The sequence below is a fragment of the Anolis sagrei genome, chromosome 1 (assembly GCF_037176765.1).
Source record: "Anolis sagrei isolate rAnoSag1 chromosome 1, rAnoSag1.mat, whole genome shotgun sequence".
Classification (NCBI taxonomy): domain Eukaryota; kingdom Metazoa; phylum Chordata; class Lepidosauria; order Squamata; family Dactyloidae; genus Anolis; species Anolis sagrei.
Genome location: NC_090021.1, coordinates 22,148,197 through 22,171,256, shown reverse-complemented (window position 1 = coordinate 22,171,256; position 23,060 = coordinate 22,148,197). Strand labels below are relative to the sequence as shown.

Genomic DNA, 23,060 nt, shown 5'->3' with positions numbered 1-23,060 from the left:
GGAATGTTTTTTTTGAGAGATGATGTGATGTGCTTGATGTGCATTGAAATCCACAAGCATGTGGACAATTTCAACAGAAAGGAGGAAACCATGAAAATGAACAAAATCTGGCTACCAGTATTAAAAGACTCTAAAATTACAACAGCGAAACAACAGAGAGTAAACAATCAGGCACATCAAATCACCTCTCAAAAAAAACATTCCCCCAGGCATTTCCAAGCCATTAAATGCTAATCAAGGTGGTCAGTTGGAACTTTCACACCTAGCTTCAGCAGACAAAAGTCCTTTGTCCCACCCTGGTCATTCCACAGATATATAAACCCATTTTCCTACTTCCAAACAGACCTCACTACCTCTGAGGATGCTTGCCATAGATGCAGGGCGAAACGTCAGGAGAAAATATGCCTCTAGAACATGGCCATATAGCCCGGAGAAACCTACAACAACCCAGTGATTCCGACCATTAAAGCCTTCGACAATACATACTAAATTGTCTTGACAAAGGTCTTCATCGCCGGAATCACTGGGTTGCTGTGTGTTTTCTGTACTGTATGCCCATGTTCCAAAAGCATTCTCTCCTGATGTTTCACCCACATCTATGGGAGGCATCCTCATAGGTTGTGAGGTCTGTTGGAAACTAGGCAAGTGGGGTTTATATATCTGTGGAATGCCCAAGGAGGGAGAAAGAACTCTTGTCTGTTGGAGGGAAATGTGAATGTTGCAATTGGATGCCTTTATTAGTATTTAATGGCTTTGCAACTTCAAAGCTTGGCTGGTTGCTGCCTGGGGGCGCCTTTGTTGGGAGGTGTTAGCTGGCCCTGACTTATTCTTGTCTGGAATTCTCCTGTTTTTTGAGTGTTGTTCTTTATTTACTGTTATGATTTTAGAGTTTTTTTTAATACTGGTAGCTAGATTTTGTTCATTTTCATGGTTGCATCCTTTTTCTATTGAAATTGTTGCATGCTGGTGGATTTCTGTGTAGTCTGACCGGGCTGAGAGGACTCCCCATGGTTACGGTCATAGCAAATTTCTACATGGAAAACGTTGAAAAACAAGTCCTGGAAACAGCAACAGAAATGGCCACTATATGTTTCAGATACATGGATGACACCTTCACCATTTGGAGCCATGGAGAAGAAGAACTAAACAAGTTCCTGGACCACCTCAGCAGCATCCACACAAACATCCAATTCACCATGGAGAAAGAAAATGAAGGAAAACTGCCATTCCTAGATGTCCTAGTCATCCGCAAACTCGATCAACAATTGGGCCACACAGTTTACAGAAAACCTTCATATATGGATAATTAGCTACATAACAACTCCAAACATCACCCAAATTTAAAAAAAAACTCAGTTAAAGCCCTGGCAGACCATGCAAAAGGAATCTGCGAACCCCACCTCCTCCAAGACGAAATGAACTACCTAAACTGGGCTCTATGGGCCAATGGGTACTTCACCACAGTCATCAGAAAAGCTGCAAGACCAACAAGCAAGCATTCCCAAATGCAGTGTAGCAGACAAACTCTGATCTACGGAATGGCTGGACAACGCAACTGGATAATGATTTTAGTAATGAGACGGTGAGGATTTATGTTTTTATTGATTTTTACTGTTGCATCTGATGTTATTTATACTAATGTTTTAATTGTTTTTATGTTGTTGGGGGCATCGAATTGTGTCGTTTGTAAACCATCCCGAATCGTCCTTGGGTTGAGAAAGGTGGTATATAAATATGGTAAAAAATAAATAAACAAACAACAAGCCACAAGAGTAAAGACAAAAATCCACCCAGAGGAAAAGCCTTACATTAAGGGAACCACTGACCACATAGGGAAGCTGATGAAGAAACAAACATGTGTGTGTGTGAGTGATATAAGTGGGGTTTTTTATAATTCTGAAATCGGTGTTATGCTAAAAATAAAAAAAGGAACCATAAAGGTGCAGGAAGGCTGGATTACAAGGATATGCAGAAGTATGATTGTGGGACCATGGTATGGCAAACCAGCACAATTGCAATACTGAAGAGAGGTATAATATCATAGGTGCTCAAGTCACTATGTATCCATTATCTACACTAATGCAACTGTAGCAGAATAGCAGGTTGGTGTGATAACATCCTTAAGATTCCAGTAGTCATTTTAACACTGAAATATTACATGAAGAAAACTACATCAGTCAGCATTTGCACTTACAACAATTACATCCTACCTTAACTGTGCATCCAGAGCAGATGTTTTGCCTCCTCTATACTACAAAACATCTCTCTGGCTTTTACACCCTGGAGATCATTCAGTAATTCCTTCATTGCAATTTTGTAGAACATATAGAGGGCATTAAGGAATATGTTAAAGAAAAGCTTCAGACATTGACTCACGTGTTTAGTGCTACTGAGTCACAGTTTTTTTGGGGGGGAGGGGGGGAAGACAGGATATAAATAAAATAGGAAGAGTTGGTGGAGGAGTTATTTGTAACTGCCTTGACACTTGGTGCAATAATCCATGCTGTCAGAGATGTTATAGGAGTCCAGGGGTATTATTATGTTGCAATAACTGCTATAGAGGTGTAGTTTTTATGTGCTTTGGTTGGGTTTTAAAGAAGTAAGCTCCCTGTGATTAGGGAAAACATGCAAATCCCGACCTGATTCTTATGACACACACACACATTATCTTAGGGTGCATGCAGACAGATTTAAAAGACCAGAAAGTCCAAAGTTCTGTTCCTGCTCTTTCAGATTTTATTTTGGAGAGCCATCCATGTCGCCTTTTTACACCAGCTCCTTTGGTCGGATCATTTGAATCCAGTATAAAATAAAAGTAGGTAAGGTAAGGTAAAGGTTTTCCCCTGAGATTAAGTCCAGTCGTGTCCGACTCTGGGGTGTGGTGCTCATTTCAATTTCTAAGCCGAAGAGCCGGCGTTGTCCATAGACACCTCCAAGGTCATGTGGCTGGCATTACTGCAAGGAGCGCCGTTACCTTCCTGCTGGAGCAGTACCTATTGATCTACTCACATTTGCATGTTTTCAAACTGCTAGGTTGGCAGAAGCTGGGGCTAACAGCGGGTGCTCACGCCGCTCCTCGGATTTGAACCTGCGACCTTTCGGTCAACAAGTTCAGCAGCTCAGTGCTTTAACCCACTGTGCCACCGGGGGCTCCATAAAATAAAAGTACCGGTACATGAACAAAATCTGGAACTTTTGAATCAGTCTGAATGGACCCTAACAAAATTACCTTAGAATTTATAAACAAAATAAAATAGACCAACCCTGAAGTGGGTCCAGTCCTAAAATGTCTCCCTCTTTTAATCATGCCAGCCAGGGCAAGAACTACCTGAGATGGTGATGATGATTTGCTGGAACTTGTGCCATAAATACTATGGCTGTGACAAAAAACTGATGGGCTCACAAGCCTGAAAAGGTTACATGAAAATAACACATCAAAGTACTCTGGGACTTCTGAATTCAAACTGACAGAGTTTTTGAGCACAAAACTCCCAACATCATGATTGTGGGGGAAAATAAAGTGTGGATCATCGATGTTGCAATCCCAAGTGACAGCAGAATTGACTAGAAGCAACTGGAAAAGCTGACACAATATGAGGATTTAAAGACTCTGGCACAAGCCAGTTAAGGTGGTCCCAGTGGTGATCGGCACACTAGGTGCAGTGCCTAAAGACCTTGGCGTGCACTTAAAAACAATCAGCGCTGACAAAATTACCATCTGTCAGCTGCAAAAGGTCACCCTACTGGGAAGTGTCTAGGACTGTGTGATGGATCAGCAAGTAATGTGTGCAGATGCCAGTAGGATGACCTTTTGCAGCTGACAGATGGTAATTTTGTCAGTGCTGATTGTTTTTAAGTGCACGCCAAGGTCTGCAGGCTTTTGTATTGGATCACTTGTCAGACACTTCCATGCATAGTGATCTTGTTTGCTGTGTACTAATCTTGTTGTGTATCAAATAGTAATAATAATAATAATAATAATAATACACACCTTTCCTTGCATCTCACTTCCACGTTAGAAAAAATTTCCTAACGGGAAGAGCACTTCAACGGCAGAATACTCTAGCTTGGAATGCAGTGGAGTCTCCTTCTTTGGAGGTTTTTAAATAGATGCTGGAATGCTTTCAGTGCTCAGCAAGGGGCTGGACTGGATGGATGTTCCAGTCTTTTCTTACTTTATGATCCTATAAATATACAGTTCCAGACTATTGAGGATGATGTTCTAAAACAGAGCACCATTAATTACACAGGACAAAGTGGCTTTTATGAATTTGTTCTCATAAATATGTACTGCTAAATATTTATGTTTTATTTCCAAGACAGGTAATTTTCCATCCTTGTATGGGTTTATGTACATTTAATTTAGCAATCACTAGCATCTTGTGCAGGATGATAATAGCCCTCCCACCCCATGACAAAAGCAGCTTTGCTGTTAACAAGATTGATATCTATCTACAGTATCTATCTAGGCGCGTCAAGCCAACCCCGACCGGGACCGCCTTCCACCTGGAAACCGATGCCCTCACTGTGGGAGAAGATGCAGATCAAGAATAGGGCTCCACAGTCACCTATGGACCCACCGCCAGAACACTGAACCTGGAGGACCATCATCTTCGGACTACGAGGGATCACCTAAGTATCTCTCTCTGTGTGTGTGTCTATCTATCTATCTATCTATCCACATAATAAAAGTGAAAATATGTGTGTGTGTGTGTGGCTGGGGTGTCCACTTACACAGACAAGCTCCTGCCTCCACAAACAGCTATAGCTCCCACTAAGGAGAAACCCAAGGCACTCCCTCCAATGACATTGCAGGTTATAGTGAGCGCCATGAACCTGTCCAAGAGCCCTGCCAATGTCCTCCATAAATATCATACTGCCCACCACAAAAGGAATGCTTTCATTCGGAGACAATTTCATCCTAGATTTTATATTTTTCCTCCACCACAGACATTATGACCAGCAAAAAATACTGGAAGTCTTTGAGGGAAATTCACCTTGATTTGGGAGATGATGGATCTGAACCAAACTTGGCACACATTCCTGATATGCCGAAATTTGATTACTAGAGGGGTTTGCAGGGAACTGGCCTTCCTTTCTGGGAGCTGTAGTTCACCCACAACCAGAGAAACTGTGACCTCCACCAATGATGGACAGGGACCAAACTTGGCACACAGAACCCCCATGACTAACTCAATCCAATGGAGGAGTTTGAAGGGACTGACTCACCATAGTGGGAGCTGTAGTTTACCCTGCAGCCAGAAAGGACACTGGACCACACTGATAATGCATCTAGAGCAAACTTGCCCAACATCACAAACTTTAAGTACTGATGGGAGTTTTTCCAGGTTAACCTAGCATGATGTGAGTTGTAGTTCACCCACAACCGTATGCATTTAGTACGATTTAAAAAATTACTTTTTCAAATAATCTGGGCAATATGTAAATATCTTTATAAATAAATACAACAACAACAACAACAACAATTTTTATTGGACAAACTGGGGGAACAGCAAATGCCAAGATAGGTAAAGGCAAGCTAGATCCATTATCACATGAAAACAAAACTTTAAAAGGTGATTGACGATATTGTTAATAGTGACACATCACAGGAACAAGGAAAAGGTTCTCAGAAGATGGTCCCATAACAATCTGAAGAAGAAACTAATGTGGAAAGCTACAGCATTGATTTCCACATTGGTCCAATATATATTTGCTTCTTATGCCACTTCATAGAATTTCATTTGGCATTTCCTCAACTGTATAGATAAAGTTTTCCCTTTGACATTACGACTAGTTGCGTCCGACTCTAGGTGGTGGTACTCATCTCAGTTTCTAACCCGAAGAGCCAGCATTGTCCGTAGACACCTCCAAAGTCATGTGGCCGGCGTGACTGCATGAAGCACTATTACCTTCCTGCAGAAGTGGTACTTATTGATCTACTCACATTTGTATGTTTTCAAACTGCTAGATTGGCATAAGCTAGGCCTAACAGCAGGAGCTCACCCTGCTCCCCATATTCAAACTGCCAACCTTTTGGTCAGCAAGTTCAACAGCTCAGTGGTTTAACCTGCTGTGTCATCAGGGGGCCCTCCTCAACTGTGCAGCCTTCATATTTGAATTTTAAAGCCCAGTTCCATACGGGCAGGAGCAGAGTTTGACTTGCAAACTTATGAATGTGGTATGTGATGCTCATCCGGGTGGCCAGCTATTACCTTTTACTTTTGATACACACACAAATAAAGATTCACAAATTCTGTACCATAAACTTAGTTTATTTCGCATTTGTCAATTCAGTTACATTGTACTTTGTTTTCCATGCTCTCTTTTTTTTCTTCCAGTGCCTCAAAATGGAAGCTACGAATCTTGGTAGCATTAATTTTCAGCATAAAACATCCTACATATCCAGCTTTAGCTTCAGCCCTGCTGCTGCTGTGTAGTGAAATGTGCCATCCCATTCCAGGCCCTCTGTGTCTGTAAATTCTCCCTTCCCTTCCAGCCTGGAATACGACAAAATCAACATGTTCTAGTTACTTTACTGTGGATAATGATATGCATATGGCAATTGGCTATTAAATGCAAATCAACCTTCTGGTATAGTAATGCTGAATCAGAAAACGAAGCAAAAGCTATCTGTTGAAAAATTGCAGCTGCTAATTTTGCTAATTCATAATTTTATTTATTAATATTTTTATTTCCTTTCTTCCATCATAATTTCATGAGAACCATGGTTGCCATGGCAGCCATTTCCAGCCATGGTTAATTATTCCATCAGGTGCATTCAGGGGACAGCCTTGGAATTCAACCCTAAGAAATCTGCTTTAAAGGTATCTGTCACAGATGTCTCATATTTTCAAAAGCATTATGATTCTGAGAGACTGAGTATCAAGACACTTGCTAAAAATATGTGGCTACAGGCCACATTAGTCAACAGTGGTACCTACTAGCTATAAAATGTTAGCATTCCCTATAGGGATAGTTCAGGGTGGGCCATAGCAAACAAGGTGATGGTCATTTCTCTATCCTGTGCCTGCCCAGCAGACCTCACCAGCACATTTCAAGACACTTCCTGCTGTCATTATGAAATATGATATATGGTTTGAATGAATTGTATGAAAGGAATAAGTGAATGAGAGCTAAAAATTCTGGAAACACCAGACTGAAGATTAAGGCCTGCAGTGACTAAACCTGCTTGCTGAATTGTAATTGAAACCTGCTAATGAGAACTGAGATGGTTGACCTGCCGTAGTAAACTGCTGACATTGATAAGAACTGTGACAAATGATTATGTGTTGAACATTTGGGGGGAAAACAATGTGTTTACATCTGTTTATCAGAGACAATGGCTTTCTAAGTTAAGGAAATGTTTACAATTTTAAGAAGATAGTCAACACAAGGCTGCTTATGTTTATCAACACCGATTACAAAGTCACTAACTGCCAGGAAACAGAGATGGAATCAACATGTTTCAGGATGACAAAACATCTTATCATTCATTTACAACTTTGAGACAACATCAGCGAAATATTGCTATATAACAGACCTTATTACAATCCAAAAATTGTGGCAGACTGGAGGAGTCTGGTCCACCCGCCATGCTCTATGGAAAGAGATAGTGTATGCCTCCTTTTGTCAAGGGAAGAGGAAGGAGTGAGATTTTGGAGTCTTGGGTTTTGTGCAGGGAGTCAGGTTCTGCTGTATGAAAAACAGAGATCTGGTCCTTGGCATTGTGCTTAGGGAAAGGATTAATTTTGGCGTTTTGAAGTTTTGGCATAGTTGCAAGGAAGCAGTCTGACCTAAGAGAGGTTCTTCATGGCGGAAAAATTGTGAAATTGTGATATATGCAAGGTGATGGACAAATGTTCATGTGAAAGTAAATGCTGAGTAAAAATCTGTATGTCCAATGTCATTCTTTGTGCAAAAGTTCTGATACCCTTTCTCTTACTGGAAAATTGCAATAAAAAGAACCTATGCTTTAAAGTTATTGAAACGTTATTCATAACACAGCAGTTGATTTATTTTTTATGTATTTGTGGGAGGCTTGGGGGATTAGAGGAAGCTAATTGTTACATTTTTTCACAGTATTGAAGATTTTGGATAGTCTGGAGGCCTGAAAATCACTTTCTCATTAACTATGGGAGTGAGGGTGCCTTTTGTGTGGTCCCAAGGGCCCATGTGGCCTACACTTTGTCCTCCTTTTTCCTTCTATTAGAGTTCAAGAAGGCTCAGTTCAGAATACAAAGGTGGCATTCCCATTATGTGCAATGCATCCTATATCAAGCAACAAACATGACGTTCGACTTACTTGTTTTCATTGAACTGTCCAGTGTACTTGGCTCCATTGGGAAATATGTAGGTTCCTACTCCATGCAACATGTTGTTCTTGAATTCTCCTTCGTATACTGCGCCAGAAGGATGTTCTAGCCTTCCTAAACCATTCATCTGATTTAACAGGCAATTGAGTTAGCTGATTAATTGGAAAATCAGTGTTTCCACCTTTTAATTTTTCTAAATTTAGTAATGCAAGGGGACAATCCTATGTATACATTAATAAAAGTCTAACTAAATGCATAATCATAAATTCCATTTTGTTCAGTTGGACTCAACATGAATTGGCTGAAAACATACTTTGTTCTGCAGAGCGTAGAGTAGAGCATATAATTTTAGGTGAAACACAAAGAATAAATCTTTAAATTTTCCCCATGTCTGCTGGATAGATGAGTGAAGGTGTCACCTTCCATACAGCTTAATAAAAACCCACATTATCTGTTTTGAACTAAAATATATGGCAGTGTGGATTCAGATAACCCAGTTCCAAAGTATATGTTATGGGATTTTCTGCCTTGATATTCTGGGTTACATGCCTGTGTGGAAGCGCCTCAAGTCAACACCAAGACCCTGGTTTGACATTCCTGTATATTTTGACTTTTCGCCCATTGCCCAATTGTCATACAATATAGAGACATACAGTCAGCCTTACGTATCCATAGATTAGTATCTTGAAAATATTTACAAAATTTAAAAGGAATTCTAGGACCTTGATTTTGCCACTTATATATGGGACACCTTTTTACTATGCCATTGTTTACAGTGGGACTTGAGCATCCACAGATTTTGGTATCCACCAGGGGAGGGGGGGTGGTGGCTTGAACCAAACACCAGTCCCAGCAGATACCAAGGTTGCTAATTTTGATGGTTGTTAATTGGCAATTCTAGTGAGGGATATAATACAAATCCAGATATTATTTATGTATATATGAAATATGGAGTGTAAAGACAAAAGTGTAGTATAAGAAGTGATGAAGCAAGGATTGAGCCTTGAGTGTCCTGTATGGAAACATCACAGATAAAAAGGCCAGAAAAGGCTGAAAGTAATCAGAAGGAATATCAAGGGATGGTTATATAACTGAAAATAAAGAAGGAAAAGGAAAACATAAGAACAAAGCTTGTTGATAGCCAAAGTGGCCCTCTGTGATGTCACTGGATTGGGTGTTGCCAGGTGACATGGTCCTCTGTAAAAGAAAGGTGACATGTGTATGAGGAGAAAGGAGGAAGGAAGGAAGGAGCTACTAAGAGAACCTTGTTGCCATGGAGATATTGTGAGATAGGTCCTTTCAGAGCTGAAGAAGGGAGAAAGGGGTTTTAAATGCTTGTGTGTTACTGTTGATTTATTGTTTATTTTTTGTTATGTGACTTATATTGATTGTATTGCTTTGATGTTTTGTTATTGCTTTGTTTATTGATGTATTGTGGGCTTGGCCTCATGTAAGCCGCACCAAGTCCCTTGGGGAGATGGTAGTGGAGTACAAATAAATTTGTTGTTATTATTATTATTATTATTATTATTATTATTATTATAAGACAGGAAGGAAAAAAGGGGGAAGAAAAAAGAAAAAGTAGGGAAGGAAAGAAAGAAAAAAGGGAAAGGATAGGGGTAAAGGTATGAGGGGCAGGAAAGAGAAAGAAGAGATGAAAGCGCGGGGGGTGGGTGGGTATACATACTAGTAGTTTAATTACATAACAAACTTTAATTAATCACTCTTTATGTTTGCTAGCAAAACACCTTATCATTCTTCCAGTGTCCTTGGTAAACTATTCCATCTGGAGTGGTATGAATTCCATATCCATTCCTCTCAAGAGCTCCCTCAGCTGTTCTTGTGCAATCACCATCTAATGTAGCACAAGAAAGTAGATGGAGAAAACCCAATTAAACAAAATGTATATCAATTTAACTCTCATGTGATTGATTTTATTAAAAGTACCCTGCACTGATTTGTATTTTCTGACCAAATGAAAAATTTAATGTTTTGAAGACTAATATCAATTTAGCACTATAGTCATGGTCAAAGACTCTGCATTTTAAAAACCCAATAAGAATCTCCCTACTCTTAACTGTGGTCAAATCTACTGGTATCCAGCAGAAGTCACTTCCACTTCTGATTTCATGACTTCTGATTTCATACACTACATTGGTTGGAGTAAAGCATAAACACAAAAACTGTGCAATTAGGAAGTTGGGCAGCGTACATCCCAACATCAGCATTAATCCTGTTCCTGTGCACGTTTACATTAAAATAAATACCACTAAGGCTGAAAAGATCCATTCCTAACTAGGGATAGTACTGCAAGCCAGACTACATTCTGTTACATTAAATAATGTAATTATAATATCCAAAAACATTTTTACCATATTTATCTTGATTTGGAAATATCATTGATATTTTATAAACTTCAGGACCTGTTGAGAGAGAATATCAACTTTACTAATATTTTATAAATAGCATTTAACAATCCCAAAACTATAAATATTTAATTTAAAATGGGGAAAGAATGCATAGGATCACTGCAAGGTATGCACCCCATATGTGCTGAAGTTTTGTCAATTCTGAAAATCCCCACTTTGTCACTGTATGTCTTCAAATAATTTCTGACTTGTGTGGTTTTCTTAGCCAGATATGTTCAGAGCGGGTTTGCCTTTGCCTTCTTCTGTGGTTGAGAATGCGACTTGCCCAGGTTCAACCAATGGGTTTTCATGACTGAGCGAGCGAGGATTTGAACCCTGCAGTTCAACTCTCAATCCACAAGGGCCCCTTCCACACAGCTGAATAAATTTCCACATTATCTGCTTTGAACTCAAATATATGGCAGTGTGGACTCTGATAACCTAGTTCAAATAATATATTATGGGATTTTCTGCCTTTATATTCCGGGTTATATGAATGTGTGGAAGGGCCCTAGGTCATATCACCATGAAAGCTCTTTTCTTGCTAAAATTCTTTCTGGTAAATAAAGGTGTGTCTTTGTTCAGAAGAGATTTGACCTTTGCCCTATGAAACCCACACTTCCTTTGAGGCCAAGGAAGTGTGGGTTTCATAGGTTGCATCTACATTGAAAAATTAATCCCGTCTGACATCACTTTAATTGCCATGTCTCAATGCAAAGGACTCATAGAAGCTGTAGTTTTACAACCAAACTGTAGTTTTACAACCTTACCAAACTACAACTCCCACGATTCCATAGCAGCCGAAGTGTCATCAAACTGCATCAAATCAATAATACAGATGCACTAATGCTTTAAACCGTTACATCACACTGGCTCTCTTCTACATACTTCACGGAACTAGCCACCACTTCACAAAAGTCGACATTGACACTGCCTGAGCTCTGCGAGTGCAGCCTTTTTTCGAATGAAGCAGAGAGTGTTTGAAGACTGGGACATCCATACCAAGGTGTTTGTTTATAAAGCTATTGTCCTCCCAACCCTGCTATACGCTTGCAAGACGTGGACAGTCTACAGACGTCACATGCAACTCCTGGAACGATTCCATCAGCGCTGCCTCTGGAAAATCCTGCAAATCTTTTGGGAAGACAAGTGAACAAATGTCAGTGTGCTGAAAGAAGCAAAGACCACCAGCACTGAAGTGATGGTCCTCCGCCATCAACTCCACAGGAAAACTGAAAGTCCATACTGCGATGAATAGATTTGATCAAGAAAGCCAGGGTCCTGTGTTTCAAGACCTGAGCAGCACACTTGATGACAAGGTGATTTGGAGGTTTCTCAATCATAAAGGTCACCATAAATAGAAATAGATGTGCCTGCAATTAATAACAATTAACACCTCTACACTGGATTATGTGAAACTAATGGTGAGAGAGGCATGAATAACTTATATCTAGGACGGTTTTAAATTGTGTATTTTAATATATGATTTTTAATATTTATGTATGTGTATGTGAATTTGTGTCCCGGTGTAGGGGCAAAAACGATCAAGATAATCCACAAATCCAAAATCCAAGAGCAGATTGCCCCTTCCCAAGGAGGGCGAGGAAGGACACCACGAAAGTTGAATATTTAAAACTGCAAAATGCTATTTATTGCGCAGCTGAAACAATAGTGACAAACATGCATATGAAAATGCAATAAAGGGGTTTGTCCAACCTAAAGTTGGTTGCATTGATTATTTATGACTTTCATTAAAAGTTTGATTGGTACATAGAAATCAATCATCTCATTGGTTATGTCAGACAATTAGGAATCTTATTGGTTCTTCTATGTTACTGACAGCAAAAGCCTATAACAATGGTTCTGTTGACCCTGAGTTGTTGAACGCCAGGTCGGCTTATCTATGTGCAAGTCGCATTTCTTCTACGACTGGGAAAATCAAGGGAGTGAGGGAGTGACTTATTACTTGTATCGTTTACTGAACAAAGAACACAGAGATCAATTATTCTTTCTCTTTGCTAACCTTTTCTATGCATCAGCAGTTTCTAGCAAGCAAGGTTTTTCTCTATAGACAGGGCTTTTGGGACATGTAATGATTGGGAATTCAATTTCTAAATCACGTCTCTCTCATTGGCATTGAATGTTTGCTGTGTATATGCTGTGTTCCGCTGAGTCCCCTTCGGGGTGAGAAGAAGGTGAGATAAATGTTTTAAATAAATAAATAAATAAATAAATAAATAAATCTACTGTATATATAACTGCAAGGCACCAGTGTGGGGTAGTGGTTTGAGCATTGGGCTATGACTGGAGATCAGCGTTTGAATCCCAGTTTATCCACGAATGGTGTATGTTTCTGATACACCTTATGCATCGAGCCTGAAGGCCCGAGGCTGTTAGGAATGGTGGGAGTTGAAGTCCAAAACCCCTGAAGAGAAGGCCCAAGTTTCCCCAGGCCTGGTGTCAATTGAGTTAGAATCATAGAATCATAGAATCAGAGTTGGAAGAGACCTCATGGGCCATCCAGTCCAACCCCCTGCCAAGAAGCAGGAATATTGCATTCAAATCACCCCTGACAGATGGCCATCCAGCCTCTGTTTAAAAGCTTCCAAAGAAGGAGCCTCCACCACACTCAGGGGCAGAGAGTTCCACTGCTGAACGGCTCTCACAGTCAGGAAGTTCTTCCTAATGTTCAGATGGAATCTCCTCTCCTGTAGTTTGAAGCCATTGTTCCGCGTCCTAGTCTCCAGGGAAGCAGAAAACAAGCTTGCTCCCTCCTCCCTGTGGCTTCTTCTCACATATTTATACATGGCTATCATATCCCCTCTCAGCCTTCACTTCTTCAGGCTAAACATGCCCAGCTCCTTAAGCCGCTCCTCATAGGGCTTGTTCTCCAGACCTTTTATCATTTTAGTCGCTCTCCTCTGGAGTTCTATCGTATGTGACCCTATTTCCCTTCCATCACAACTCTGAGGTGGAAAGAGAAGAGGCAAGGCTAAACCCTGGTGAGTGGAAACCTTTGAGCTCCTTCCCGGGAGGCTCCTTGCCTCTGGGCGGCGGCGGCGTGGCCTCCATGGCAGGAATGCTATGGAAACCGGCCTCCTCTGCCAACCCGGAAGCTGAAGCCCCGCCCCAGCTTCCGCTTCCGGGTGAGCGAGAGGCGTGGGCTGGAAGCCGGGTCTGACAGGAGCCAGGAAACGAAACAGACAGTAAGAGGGACTGGGCTGGTTTGTACTGTCGTATTTCCTCCTAATTCTCTCCCCGCTGAATCTAGACCCCTTGCAATTGATGTGGTGCTTCTTATTGGGAGGCTAAATGCCTTTCTGTTTAATAATATAGGTGGTCATAATGATTTCATCACGAGTTTGGGTTATAATGTTATCCCTGGGGTGGTTCTGGTTCTGCCAGCTGGCTTGGGGCCCTTCCGCACAGGCCTATATCCCAGGATATCAAGGCAAAAAAATCCACAATATCTGCTTTGAACTGGGTTATCTAGGGGGCCTTCCACACAGCCCTAGATCCCACAATAATAATAATAATTGGGTGCAGTGCCTAAAGACCTTGGCCTGCACTTAAACACAATTGGCGCTGACAAAATTACCAGCTGCAAAAGGACACCTTACTGGGATCTGCACGCATTATTCGCCGATACATCACACAGTCCTAGACACTTGGGAAGTGTCCGACGTGTGATCCACTACAACAGCCAGCAGAGTTTCTGCTGTGGACTCATCTTGTTGTGTTTCAAATAATAATAATAAAACTTTATATTCCGCTTTATCTCCCCAAAGGGACTCAGGGCGGATTCCAAACATAAATGGCAAACATTCAATGCCCAAATACAACAACAATACTTAGTACTACTTACTTAGGTGATCCCTCGTTGGTCAAGTAGGATAGTCTTCCAGGATCAGTATTCTTGTGGATCCGTAGGTGACTGTGGAGCCCTATTCTTGACCTTCTCCCACAGTGAGGGCATTGGTTTCCAGGTGGAAGGCGGTCTCGGTCGGGGTTGGCTTGACGTGCCTTCCTCTTGGCACGTTTCTCTCTTTCACCCTCCATTCGTGCCTCTTCAAATTCTGCAGCACTACTGGTCACAGCTGACATCCAGCTGGAGCTCTCAAGGGCCAGGGCTTCCTAGTTCTCAGTGTCTATGCCAGAATTTTTAAGGTTGGCTTTGAGCCCATCTTTAAATCTCTTTTCCTGCCCACCAACATTACATTTTCCATTCTTGAGTTTAGAGTAGAGCAACTGCTTTGGGAGACGGTGGTCAGGCACCCAGACAACGTGGCCGGTCCAGAGGAGGTAATGGCGGAGGACCATCGTTTCAATGCTGGTGGTCTTTGCTTCTTCCAGCACGCTGACGTTTGTCCGCTTGTCTTCCCAAGAGATTTGCAGGATTTTCTGGAGACAGCGCTGATGGAACCATTCCAGGAGTTGCATGTGACGTCTGTAGACAGTCCACGTTTCGCAGGCATATAGCAGGGTTGGGAGGACAATAGCTTTATAAACAAGCACCTTGGTATCCCTACGGATGTCCTGGTCCTCAAACACTCTCTGCTTCATTCGGAAAAATGCTGCGCTTGCAGAGCTCAGACGGTGTTGTATTTTGGTGTCGATGTTGACTTTGGTGGAGAGGTGGCTGCCAAGGTAGCGGAAATGGTCAACGTTTTCTAATGTTACACCATTAAGCTGTATCTCTGGCATTGGAGAGGGGTTGGCTAGTCAGTGCTGGAACAGCACTTTGGTTTTCTCGAAGTTAAGTGACAGGCCGAGCTTCTCATATGCTTCTGCGAAGGTGTTTAGAGTGGCTTCTGGATATTGTTCTGATTGCGCACAAATGACATTGTCATCAGCATACTGGAGTTCTATGACAACAATACATCCATACTAACAAAATTTATACAATCCAAGATATAAATACGAATTATAACTTAACAAACTAAAATTAAATAAAAAGCACAGCCTGTTATAACAGACAGAAGACAAAACATTGAATGGAAGCAATAATTTTCCAGTTCCTTGGTGCAATCAATTAATCATTGCTCAAGATATCTATTGAGCTAGAGGGGTGAACAAGTTACGGATACGGATGGCAACTATTAATCAGAGGTATAATGGTAGTATTATCAACTACTATTCTTCCTTGTAAGCCAATGAGCAAAGGTATGTCTTCAGCTGTTTTTTGAAAGCGGGGAGAGAGGGAGCCATCTTTAACTCCTTAGGAAAGGAGTTCCAGAGGTGGGGGACACCCACGGATAAGGCCCTTTCTCTCATTCCCACATCCGTGCAAAAAATCCTACAACTTCTGTTTTAAACTGAGTTATATGAGGCCGCACTCAGATAATGTGGGATTTTCTGCCATGATATTCTAGGATATAGGGCTGCATGGAAGGGCCCTTGGTCGAAGCACAGAGAGGCAGACCGCACTCCACGCCGCTGAACTGGGAGATATGGCAGTGTGGAGTCAGATAACCCAGGGCCCTTCCACAAGCCATGTGACATTTCTATACTATCATTTAGGATGTTAAGAAAGGCTTAAATTAATTTGTTTTAACATAAATCTCAGGAGCCCAGCCATTTTGAAACTAAAATCTACATGTATTTTCACTCACATTGTTATCAACACCCTTATTACTATCATACTTTTTCTCCCACTAGTTAACACATTACCTCTGCAATAATGATGTCAGCTTGGTCAGTGTGACAAAGACAAACAGTCTTGTTCAAAGTCACTGTATTAGTTTGTGACTGGTTTAAGATTGGAACAAAGGAGTTACATCTCTTAGGTTATGTTATTGCTATAAAAAGGTAGTTCAGCTAATTAAGTAGGAGGTTGTTGTCTGCAAAAGAACATATGCCACAATAAACTAATCTTTAAATTTATAGATTTTTGTTTATAACATACTTAAACCCAAATCCACTTTTAGTAATTTATAATTACTACTGAGTAAGATCACTTCGAAATTAATGGGATGTACATGAAGGGTACATGTTATGGGAGGGGAACTGATTGGTTGATATTTTGTCAGGACCAAAAAGTAATAATTGCTACTCTTACTGAATATCTATCTGGTGACCTTAATGTTGTATTTCATTGATGGTTAATGCTAGCTTGTATTTTCCTTTTCTTTTTTTAGAAGAAAATGAGCTCATCAGGGAAGAGAAGAGGAAGGCCAAACAGAGGGGGAGGAAGAGGAGGAAAAGGAAGGGGAGGACGTGGTGGTGGTGGCAGTGGAAGACCTAGCAAACATCAAAGCAGCGGTAGCAAAAAAGGCTCAGACAAAATTTGGGATGATGACGACGATTTCTGTGTTTTCAGTGAAGCAAGAGATGAACCAAGGTCAGTGAAACAAAATGTTTTAATTTATACATTCTGGAATCTAGCTTTTTTTTTTAATCTTCCTTCTGAAGAAATGTCAGGAGATTCAACTCTTTAACAGAAAGATTCTGAAGTGGTGGTAGTTACATATTGCTGTCTATCTTGTTTATGAGTATGCCTTTTTCTTTTTTTGTTGATTGATTCATGACTGTAATAATGTTAAAAGCACCCCTATGAAATGCATTACTATGTAATGAAAATATAGCAGTGATTGATTTGCTGTGAGTTTTTTGGGCTCACAGCAACCCAGTGATTCTGGCCATGAAAGCATTTGACATGACATAGCAGTGATTCTCAGCTTTTGGTCCTTCAGGTGTTTTGGACTTGCGCTCCCAGATTTCCTGATAGCTAGTCAAGCTGGCAGTGGCTTCTGGGTGTGGAAGACTAGAGGTTGGGAACCATTGTTATATTGGAGGAAGAGTAGTTGAATTCTTGCCTATTTTACATGATGTAACAATGTGCACTACCTTATTAGCTCAGATTAGAGTAGAATAACTGGGAATAAAGGTGCAAATAAAATTTCTTAATCAAATGGAGGACCTAAAGTGACTTGACAAAACATCTAACTAAAAATGTGATCTCACAACCTGAAAAACCCTATTGCAGTATTGCATTAGTTTCTGACCTATCTGAACTTTACTGACTAATCTCTATGTTACCATATGCACATTGCAGGGCTTTTCAAAGCTTCTTTATTTGTTGTACATGTCAATCATATTGAATCTGAGTGGTTTGGAAAACTTGCCTCAGAATGTATTGTCGAAGGCTTTCATGGCTGGGATCACTGGGTTGTTGTAGGTTTTTCCGGGTTATATGGCCATGTCAGGAGAAAAATTGCCTCCAGAACATGGCCATATAGCCCGGAAAAACCTACAACAACCCAATTCCACGGAAACAGACTCAGTAGCTTTAATTAACCCATGCTATGTGTTTGTGTATGTATTTTCCACTATATATAAATACATTTGAAAGTATTGTGTTTACCCCTTTTGTACCTTAAGCTCTGCAAACAGAGGACATGGACAGACCAGGCATGTTTCGAAGACCAAGATGCCACTGCAGACTCTGCACATGACATCAGAGAATCAGAAGAGGGTGAAAGAGCTCCTCCTCCAACTTCAAGGACAAGATCTGTCTGATGGTCCAGAGTGAGTTCTTAAATAGAATTAATTTCCCTTTTAAGCAAATGCCATGACATGTTGACCATGAAAACCTTTAATTATCCTTAGCTTCATGTGCCTCATCCAGGCAAATTAAAATTTCCACAGAATACCATAATTCGGAGCATTTTATGACCCAAATTATGATTTCAGTGTGTTTTGAAATATAAAAGTACCCATGTCAACAGGTTGGTTTGAGGTATCTAGAACTGAGGGTATAAAACAATACCAAAGCAGCCAGAGTCAAAAGACTTTATGCTCTCCTTGCTTGAAAAAAAATGTAGAAAATGCAAAAATGTATTGGATACTTTTTCTCTGTTGTTTTTAAAATGTAATACAGGGGATCTTGGTTCTTTGTTCTGGCAGTTGTTGGGCACGGATTCGGAAAATTGAATTGGATAGACCACATCAGCTCTAGTTTCTTCGATATGGTTATCGTGCTTTTCTATGAGTGAGCAGATGAAGACTGGCATATGGCATATGTTCTGTATCTCAAAAACTACAGCTGATAGGAGGAAGCTGGTGCCATTTTTGGAACAGGCAGGTTGTATACACCCAGAAACAAGACTAAAAATTGAGGCATCAAAATGAATGTTGGCCAGTGTAATGGATTATTGAAACTCAGGAATATTGTTTACTACTCTTCAGGTGGCATTGTTTTACAATTCCTGCTTTATGTAACCAGTTCTATGTGCATTCTGTAGTAAAATGGTCCATCTGCTTGAGTGAGACTGAAGCAGAATCACTGTGACAATCTTCTCACAGTTCTTGAACTCTGCCTTACCTCATGGGATATTACTTGTAAATGAACTAAATGTCTTTTCCAGGATGCCTGTGTTGGGTGAAGATGACGAACCAGATTTCTTGGATGAGGAGCAGTACTGGTCACAGAGTCAAGCAGTTTCTAAAACAGGGTCAAGTGCTTCTCAGGCACCTGTCAATCATATTCCAGAGACAGAGGTGTCTTCATTTGCGGTACAAAAACTTTCTAGGTGATTATTTTATCATAAATACAGAAACAAATATTGGTCAGGAATTAGTGCAAGGATAGAGATACTGGAAGCCTGCCACTACCATAAAACAATATGAAACCTGTCATTTGATGAGGACATTCCTGGGACTCTAAATTGTTGTGTATTGCTAAAAATAAAATGTTTCTAGCTCTTGTAAAACTGCTAATAAGACAGGTTGTAACTACATTCCAGGATATGGTGTATATGCTTATTTATAGTGATGGGGAGAGAAAAAGCAATTTTCCCCCATCCTGTCAGCTGTTTTACTGCTCAGGCCATTTTCTCCTGTTTCATTTTTATTTTACTGTTCTCATTCATTTAGTAAATTCTTTAATTTTCAGCCTTTTACACACTTGCATGAACTCACTGGATTCAACCCCCCACAATGTAAAAGCGACTGCTATCCCATCCAACAAAGGAAACTGCAAAGAGTGCAATCAAAGCAGAGCATCTCAACACTGGGGCTTTTTGATTAGCACAGATGTTGAGGTCAACCTCCTTTTGGGTTTCTCTATCTTCCCTTGTTATCTTTTCAGTCACTGTGAAAGGAATAGTTTCCAACAACAGTTTATTATGATGAACTATTAATATTGTAACTTTGAGAATGACTTGATCTTGAATAGGCAACTAAGAACCATTTGGGTTGCTGTGAGTTTTCTGGGCTGTATGGCCATGTTCCAGAAGCATTCTCTCCTGATGCTTCGCCTGCATCTATGGCAGGCATCTCAGAGGTTGTGAGGTCTGTTGGAAACTAGGCAAGTGAGGTGGATATATCTGTGGAATGTCCAGGGTGGGAGAAAGAACTCTTGTCTGCTTGAGGCAGGTGTGAATGTTGCAAATGGCCACCTTAATTAGCATTGCAAAGCCTTGCAGCTTCAATGCTTCAATCCTCTGCTCTAGAGGATCTTGCAGTTTTTTGGCAGATCCTGGCACTGAAGCTGCTAATCAAGATGGCCATTTTCAACGTTCACACCTGTCTCAATGAGACAAGAGTTATTTCTTCCACCCTGGACATTCCACAGATATATAAACCCCACTTGCTAGTTTCCAACAAACCTCACAACCTCTGAGGATGCCTGCTATAGATGTGGGTGAAACTTCAGGAGAGAATGCTTCTGGAACATGACCATACAGCCCAGAAAACTCATAGTAACACAGTGATTCCAGCCATGAAAGCCTTCAGCAACACAAAGAACCATTTGCTTTACAAAAAGAGCTGCTACTAGTGGAAAAGAAGACAGCTTTTAAATGCTGTGTGTTATTGTTATATGTGATTTATATTATTTTGTATTGCTTTGTATTGTTGTTATTGCTTTTCTGTTGTGATGTGTTGTTGGGCTTGGCCTCATGTAAGCCGCTCAGAGTCCCTTGGGGAGATGGTGGCAGGGTATAAATAAAGTATTATTATTATTGTTGTTGTTGTTGTTGTTGTTGATTGAATCAACAGAAGTGCCTGCACTGAGGACATTATTGTGGGGACTGTCTTAGTGGGTGCCTGCACTTCAAAATTTAGAACCATATAGGATGAGATATAAACATTTCAATGAATAATAAATATTTCCCCTTATGACAAGGAATCTGCAAGTATCCTTAAAAGTGGTAGGGCTGTTTCTTTCAGCAAAGTATTATGACATGTGCATCTGCAATAATTTATTTTTCCACATATTCTAGGTATGGCTTTGACAGTGAACGTTGTCGAGAGGTCCTGAAATCCTACCATGGTAACATCGGAGCATCGCTGGAGGACTTACTGGTGCAGTGTTTCTCTGAAACATTTGCAGAGAAAATGTCAGACAGAGAAAGCGCTGCTCATGCAGACACTGAAGACTGTTTGGAACAAAGGCGTGAAGAGGCTTTTGCCCTACATTCCATCTATGGAGACAAATTTGTGGAAAGAATTCAAAATCGGGTTTGGGCTGTTACGTTAGACTCGGCGTACCTTACAGAGATAATTAACAAATGCAAACAAGGGGCTAGCAGCACCAGCAATGGGCCACAGCCAGCTTCCCTAGAAATCTGTAAACACTACCTCAGAGGAGATTGCAGGTTTGGCTCAAGATGTCGATTCAAGCATGATGCTCAAAACAAGCAGAAGACATTTCCAAAAGACGATGCACATCTCAGATTCAACAGTGACAACGCTCCTGTGTATGAACTGGAAGTGAGATTTCCCGAGGATAACAAATACCCATATCAACCACCTCTTGTGGCATTTTATTCCACTAATGAGAGCCTGCCCTTGGCTTGTCGGCTCCACATTGCTGAATATCTTTACGAAAAGGCCTTAATATCCTCTGAATCCAATGAACCGGTTGTTTATGCTTTTATAACGTGTTTAGAGGATGAAACTGAAGTAACAAAATTGCTTAGTAAGACATCCCACAAATTCAGTGTTCCTCCTTTATCTCTTATGATGCCTCTGGCAAGAACACCCGCAGATGCTGATAAACAAAGTCTTCCTAATTGTTCATACATTCCATGTCAGACTTTGGAAGGTACATACAACTTTATAACTTTTTTGAGAGTCATGTAATTTGAATGATGAGAGAGGAGTCCATGTATAGCATTAGCAATTTTTAGTGCCTAGATTTTGCTCCCCAACTGATGCTTGGAGACTTTTTATGTACTTTGGTGCTTATATCCAGCTATTTCACAAACAGGTGTCTCTTCTGCATTGACAGTTTGGAATATTCTAATCTAAAGAAGCCCAGGAAGAAAGTAAGGAAGCAGTAGAATATCATTTTGTGTGGTTGCACTGTAGGACATGGGGGCATGCCTGTTATTTATTTATTTACAGTACTTATATTCTGTCCTTCCCACCCCGAAGGGGACTCGGGGTTGTTCACAGAACACATATACGGCAAACATTCAATTCCAATTATACAATGAACAGACAGGCAACAGATAGAGCTATATTATTTAGGCTTTTTCTCATCATTTGGCATCTTTTGAAGGCCACAAGGGATTGCTGTCACTTCACCTCCTTGCTGAAGAGCTTCTTTGTATACCTCCCTGCTTTAATGCAGGTATTAATCTACTCATATTGCTATTTTCGATCCGCTAGGTGGGCGGGGGAGCTGGACTGAAGGTCAGGAGCTCACCCTAACCCGACTTCGAACTGTCAACATTTCAGTTGGCATGATTTACTTCAGCGGTAGCTGTTGATTAATCTGTTGCACTAAAGCTGGCTCTTACAAGATACCTGTTGGATAAATTGAACTTCCTGGCTCAAATTAAATGTTATGTGAGTGGTATGGTTCCTGCATTGTAGTTTCCTTTCTCCTAATACTCATATGTTGCCCAGATCTGCTCTAGAGGATCTTGCAATCGTTTCGGAGATCCTGACCTGCAGCAGGAAAGGGAAATCCATCCAACTGAGGAATCAGTTTCACTGGTAGGAGGACACAACTGAATGTAATCCACTGTCAGAAGGCATTGGTGCAGCTCATAGACCACTTGTGGCCTAGCGTCAGACAGCTGTGATTCTGAAGGTGACATCAAAATTTGGCAATTGAGTTAAACTTTTTTGCAGACAAGGAGAATATGGCTATTGGAAATAAAGGAAGTCTGCTTCCTTCTTGAAAGATAAAACTTGCCTTCCAAACAATGAATCATTTCAGTGTATAGTCCAACATCATAGAGGAGCTTTTGTAGTGGTTTAAGATTAGACTATGACTCTGAAGACCAGGGTTTAAACCCCTGCTCAGCCACGAAACCCACTGGGCAAAGCACACTCTCTTCAAAGTGAGGCAATGCCAAACTTCTTCTGAGCGATCCTTGCCAAG

At 40.8% G+C, this 23,060-nt stretch overlaps 2 protein-coding genes across 4 annotated transcripts in view; one reads left to right on the top strand and one right to left on the bottom strand.

Annotated features, from left to right (window-relative positions):
- Nucleotides 1–6,254: 6,254 nt before the first annotated feature.
- On the bottom strand, nt 6,255–13,826 carry MORN2 (MORN repeat containing 2). Of its 3 annotated transcripts, none has more exons than XM_060755101.2 (5): nt 13,738–13,826; nt 10,688–10,738; nt 10,064–10,170; nt 8,306–8,442; nt 6,255–6,500 (listed from the first exon to the last, which is right to left on the bottom strand). In XM_060755101.2, exons 1-5 carry the CDS (start codon nt 13,793–13,795, stop codon nt 6,398–6,400), a joined length of 456 nt encoding a protein of 151 aa, XP_060611084.2. In that variant the 5' UTR covers nt 13,796–13,826; the 3' UTR covers nt 6,255–6,397. The 3 variants fall into 3 exon arrangements, with proteins under 3 accessions (XP_060611084.2, XP_067319322.1, XP_067319323.1); XM_067463221.1 differs by lacking the exon at nt 13,738–13,826 and adding an exon at nt 13,620–13,726; XM_067463222.1 differs by lacking the exon at nt 10,688–10,738.
- Nucleotides 13,827–13,865: 39 nt separating this feature from the next.
- DHX57 (DExH-box helicase 57) overlaps nt 13,866–23,060 on the top strand; it is a 45,932-nt gene continuing 36,737 nt past the window's right edge. Inside the window, exons 1-5 of the mRNA XM_060754515.2 lie at nt 13,866–13,929; nt 16,861–17,063; nt 18,104–18,250; nt 19,090–19,254; nt 20,947–21,770. Of these exons, the coding sequence (XP_060610498.2) occupies nt 16,867–17,063; nt 18,104–18,250; nt 19,090–19,254; nt 20,947–21,770 (1,333 nt within the window). The 5' untranslated portion in view covers nt 13,866–13,929; nt 16,861–16,866. The remainder of the gene's footprint in view (nt 13,930–16,860; nt 17,064–18,103; nt 18,251–19,089; nt 19,255–20,946; nt 21,771–23,060) is intronic.